General features: G+C 36.6%; 1 protein-coding gene across 1 annotated transcript; it reads left to right on the forward strand.

Moving 5' to 3' along the window:
* The first annotated feature begins 3,643 nt into the window (after nt 1–3,643).
* LOC119877348 (28S ribosomal protein S33, mitochondrial-like) lies at nt 3,644–4,381 on the forward strand. Its single transcript, XM_038568196.1, has one exon. It carries the CDS (start codon nt 3,644–3,646, stop codon nt 3,962–3,964), a length of 321 nt encoding a protein of 106 aa, XP_038424124.1. The 3' UTR covers nt 3,965–4,381.
* The last annotated feature ends 994 nt before the right edge of the window (nt 4,382–5,375 follow it).

Here is a 5,375-nt window from a genome sequence, read left to right on the forward strand (position 1 = left end):
CCCACCACTCACTGCTCCCAAGGCTCTCTATCCTCAGTCACTGGGCACAGACTTTTAAAATACGCTATGACCATTCCCAAGAACTGTAGCTGCCATTCAGTTTATCTATGCGCCAGACACATTTCTTTATCTTTTTTATTGTGGCAAACAAATAAGTGCATTACATGAAGTCTACCCTCTTTGCAAATTTTCAAGGACACAGTTCACGATTGTTAACTATAAGCACAATGTTGTAAGGCACATCTCTAGAAATTTTCATCTTGTATGACTGGATCCCTAAAGCCCTTGAACAACTGCCAATGTCCCCCTCCCCTGACCCCTGTAACCACTATTCTGCTTCTTGCTTCTGAGAGTTTGACTACTTTAGATAAGGCACCCGAGACTTAATATGAATAAGAATTTAGCCTTTTTCAGTGCCTTAACAATGTTTAGTAGGCGCTGCATAAATATTTTCCGAATGAATGAAATAAGATTAAGTAATGAAATAAAAATTTTATCCTATTGTCTTTCTTGGGGTCATTTATTGACTCTTAAGTAAAAAGTGATTTTGAGTGACCAAACTCCATTGTTTACAGTATTTTTTCCTGTTTATTCTGAGCTATTATATTCAAAAGATTTTGTTATAAAAGCAGATCTCTAATTTTGAAAGTAGTTAAAACCCTAGGGGAAACAAGGGAAAAAATAGGCACGAAAGGAAAGAAGAATATATAGGATTTTATTATTGTTACTGATTTCACCTATAAAATTTAGGCAATTCAAGATTTTGATGCATGGCTTGAGAACACTATGGATCAGGAACATGGGCTAAATGAAATATTAAAATGATATAGTATAATGTGTCTTTCGAGTAACACCTTCATTTATTAAGTAAGATAGGTGCTTGTAAACTTATGTGTAGAAGCCTTTGGGAAGACACTTATGCTAAATTTACTAAAGCTACATTGTGTACAAAAAAAAAAGAGATAGAAACTAGACAATGAAAAAAATAATATCGTAAGCTACTATTGCCTAAGAGAGCTAAACTGGGAAAATAATGTAGCTAATCCTTGCTGGTAACATCCCATTCACTGAAAGTGGTTATTTGCCAAATATAACCAAATTTTGATAAAAAAAAATTCTGTGGAAGTATCTTTTCTTGTACTAAGTTCTATGCATATCTGACAAGTGTAGGGTAATTAGGTAAATTGCTTAGAGTAACATACTCATGTAGATCACTGCCATCAAAACCAAAAATAGGCCCCCCAAAAATACTGTTTCTCATTACTGGCAAAGAATGAAAAGTGATATAACCCATTTTTTATTTTGTAGGAAATGATTCAACAGGCTCCAAATCACTGGGCGTGTAGAGACACAACGTGATTTCATTAGACTTTGGGTGTAAAACTACATAGACTCACTACTGATTCATTCAATTGGTATGGAGGGGGAAGCACAGGGGAACATCACTCTAGAAACATATAATTCACATTTTATCTTGATCTTTGCTATTGTTTTTCTAGCCTCTATTTCATTTATTTCTCCTCTAACCTTTATTACTTCCTTTGATAAGTTAGGTCTTAGTCCATTCTTCCTCTTCTAGTTTCTTGAGGTATAAAAGTTAAGTTCTTTATCGAGACCTCCTTTCTTATTGTAGGTGTTTATCACAATAAAACTCCTTTTCAGGGCTACTTTTGTTGCATTGCACAAATTTTGTTTTGTTGTGATTTCATTTTTGTTTTCTGAAAAGATAAAAAGAAATTGACAAAGTCTTAACCAGACTAAGAAAAAAGAAAAGAGTCAAAAAATAAAATTATAAATGAAAGAGAAGACATCACAATGGACACTACAGATCTACAAAGAATTGTGAGACTACTGTGAAGAACTACACACCAACATGCCAGTCAGCCAAGAAAAAATGGAGAAATTCCCAGAAACATGCAACCTATTTTGACTGAATCAGGAGGAAACAGAATATCTGAGCAGATCAATAATGAATAAAGGAGCTGCTTTAGCAAACTCCATTCAACAACACATTAAAAGGATTATATACCATGATCAAGTAAAATGTATCCCTTGAATGCAAGAGTGGTTCAATTTGTGAATCAATAAATGTGATACATGACATTAACAAATTAAGGATAAAAATCATATGATCATCTCAATAGATGAATAAAGAGCATTTGACAAAAAGCCAACATTCTTTGTGATTAAAAAAGGAAACTGTCAAAAGTTAGATACAGAAGGAATGTACTTCAATGTAATAAAGTTTATATCTGACATAGCCATAGCTAACATCCAACCCAATGGTGAAAACAAAATCTTTTCATCCAAAATCAGGAATAAGACAAGGTTGCCTACTCAGACTACTTCTATTCATCATAGACAGGGAGCCAGAGCAGTGAAATTAATCACAATGAGGTATCACCTCATACTTCCTAGAATGGCTATTATTGAACATCTAAAAGATAACCAGTGTTAGCGATAATATGGGGAAAAGGGAACTCTGGTATACTGTGGTAGGAATATAATTTGGTATAGCCATTAGGGAAAATAGTATAAAAGTTCCTCAAAAAATTAAAAATAGGGGATCCCATTAGGATCCCCTAAAATAAAATAAAATAAAATAATAATAATAATAATAAATAAAATAATAATAATAATAAAATAAAATAGGGTGACTCAGTGGCTTAGGGCCTGACTTTGACTCGGGGAGTGATCCCAGGGTCCTGGGATTGAGTCCCTCATTGGGCTGCCTGCATGGAGCCTGCTTCTTCCTCTGCCTGTGTCTCTGCCTCTCTCTTTGGGTGTCTCTCATGAATAAATAAATAAAATATTTTAAAAAATTAAAAATAAAACTACTGTATGATCGAACAATTCTACTTCTGGATATTTTTCCAAAACAATCGAAATCTGGATCTTAAACACATACCTTCACTCATGATCATTAAGGATTATTCACAGTAGCCAAGATATGGAAACAACATAAATATCAATCAGTAGATGAATATATTTTTAAAATGTGGTATATACATACAATGGAGTATTATTTGGCCTTTACAAAGAAGGAAATTTTGCCATTTGTGACAATGTGGATGAACTTGGAGGACATAATACTGAGTGAAATAAGCCAAATGCAGATAGATAAAAACTATATGATCTCACTTATATGTGGACTCTAAAATAATCAAACCGACAGATACAGAGAATTGATGGTGATTGCAAGGGCCTGGCAAGAGGAAGAAACGAGGAGGTGATGATCAAAGGGTACAAAATTTCAGTTATGCAAAATAAAGACGATCTAGAGAGATTTACTACACAGCATAGTGTCAATATCTAATAATACTGTATTATAGGTCTTTAGTGTAAAGTTCTTACCATGCATACTAACCTCCTGGGGGAAAGAGGAAACTGAAAGATGATATACATGTCATGGGCCTTCATGGTGATAATGTTATGTGAGTTTGCTCAAACTCATTGAGTTCTATACATTAAAAATGCTTTTACTTAGGGGCGCGTGGGAGAGGAAGGTCGCGAGGAGGAGGCAGCCCAGCCCACTCCTGCCCACACAATGGAGCAAGAGTTGAGAAGGAAGTGAATCTGAGAACGGGAGTGCTGAAAGGAAAAGGAGGAAGCAAGGCTTGCAGGGCCTCTTGCTGCTCAGGAAATGTCTTCCCTTTCAGAATATGCCTTGCGCATGACTGGTCTGAGCGCCTGGCTGTTCGGTGAAATTGCCAGGCCTACTGACTCCAAATCAATGAAAGTAGTGAAACTGTTTAGCGAGCAGCCTTTGGCCAAGAGGAAGGAGACTTCTGACTGGTATCCAAATCACAACACTTCTTTTGCACTCATGGGGACACTATGTTTCCTTGGCCTCTATAGAGATGAGCATCAGGACTTCAAGGATGAGCAGCTGTGTCTCAAGAAGCTTCATGGCAAAGGAAAACCTAGGAAAGGAGAAGGGAAAAGAGCCACAAAAAAGAAATAGTGCTGGTCCATCAGAAGAGAAAAGTTCTTCCTCAGCAGCTGACCACAGAAGAAGGTGTATTTATCTTTCTACTTGCTGGAGGAGTGTGAGCTTCCGAGACTGAAGAGTATTTGGAGGAACACGATCATTTCTGTGTTGAAGTCCAATTCAGTCGAGTTGTAACTGGTTCCTTGGACACTTTCTAATTCTGCAAAGTTATTCTGGCTTTGGTTTTATACTGTGAGGTTTACCTCTTTCTCTGGAGAAATGAATGCATAGGTGGTTGAAGACAGACTCATTTGGGGTGGGAATGGAAGGTTGGGATCATGGGAGGAGACTCGTTAAATGAGCATCGTTTCATCTCCCCAGGATCCCATTACACCAGCCCTTACCTCTGCCATCCCTCTGGCCCTTCAACCACTGTCTCCACCACCAAGCTCACAGTTTCTGAACCGTCCATGTCTCCTTGGAGAGTAGTATCTACTGAGCTAGATTTGGGGGAAAGGCTGAACCTGCTAAGAGAGTACTGAGTGTACACTACTTGCTGTACATAAGGTACTGGGGCCCTAGTAATACCATGGTTAGCAAGAGAAAACAGTCCCTACCTCATGGAACTTTCAGGCTTGTGTAAAAGATTAATATCATTACATAAATAAAATTGTTTAAATGCTACAGAGGATCCCTAGGTGGCTCAGCAGTTTAGTGCCTGCCTTCGGCCCAGGGTGTCATCCTGGAGTCCCAGGATCAAGTCCCACATCAGGCTCCCTGCATGGAGCCTCTTCTCCCTCTGCCTGTGTCTCTGCCTCTCTCTCTCTCTCTCTCTGTCTCTCATGAATAAATAAATATATATTTTTTTAACAATGCTAAAAAAACAAAAAAATAAAAATGCTTTTACTTATAAATCATACCTCATAAGGTAATTTGAAAACAAAGGGGAAAATTTCAAAGAAAATAAAGTTTAAAAAATGTGTAATTCAATTATCCTTTTACCTTTTCCAATTATATAACCCTACATACCTCGTACCTGCTAAGAAATTATCCTCTGTTATGAGCTTATAGATATATGGGTATTGATTTGAACAAGTAATATTCTGGTTAGATATAGGGAAAATATTTCATTCAGTGTTTCAAATATAACTCCATTATTGAATGAAGGAAAATAATCACTCTGAGAGCCTTCAGGAGATACATTCCCTGCCAGTGAAAAAGGTTGTTAAAACTCCTTTGAAAATAAAGAAGCCAGTGATAAAACTGTTCTAAGTTGATCATGTATTTAAATCAGGTTGGTATAATAATGTGAATTCATGCCCTTAAAGGATAGGAATCACACAATTCTCAAGATAAGGTCATTTTTATGAAGAATAGCACTGAATAAATTTACCAATTTAGATAAACTCCAAGGAACATGTCTGTCGTGTGCATTTTTTTTCAT

The sequence above is a fragment of the Canis lupus genome, chromosome 21 (genome assembly GCF_011100685.1).
Source record: "Canis lupus familiaris isolate Mischka breed German Shepherd chromosome 21, alternate assembly UU_Cfam_GSD_1.0, whole genome shotgun sequence".
Lineage (NCBI taxonomy): Eukaryota > Metazoa > Chordata > Mammalia > Carnivora > Canidae > Canis > Canis lupus.

Coding starts and splice junctions, on each gene's coding strand:
- LOC119877348 (XM_038568196.1), top strand. CDS start 3,644: ATGTCTTCCCTTTCAGAATATGCCTTGCGCATGACTGGTCTGAGCGCC.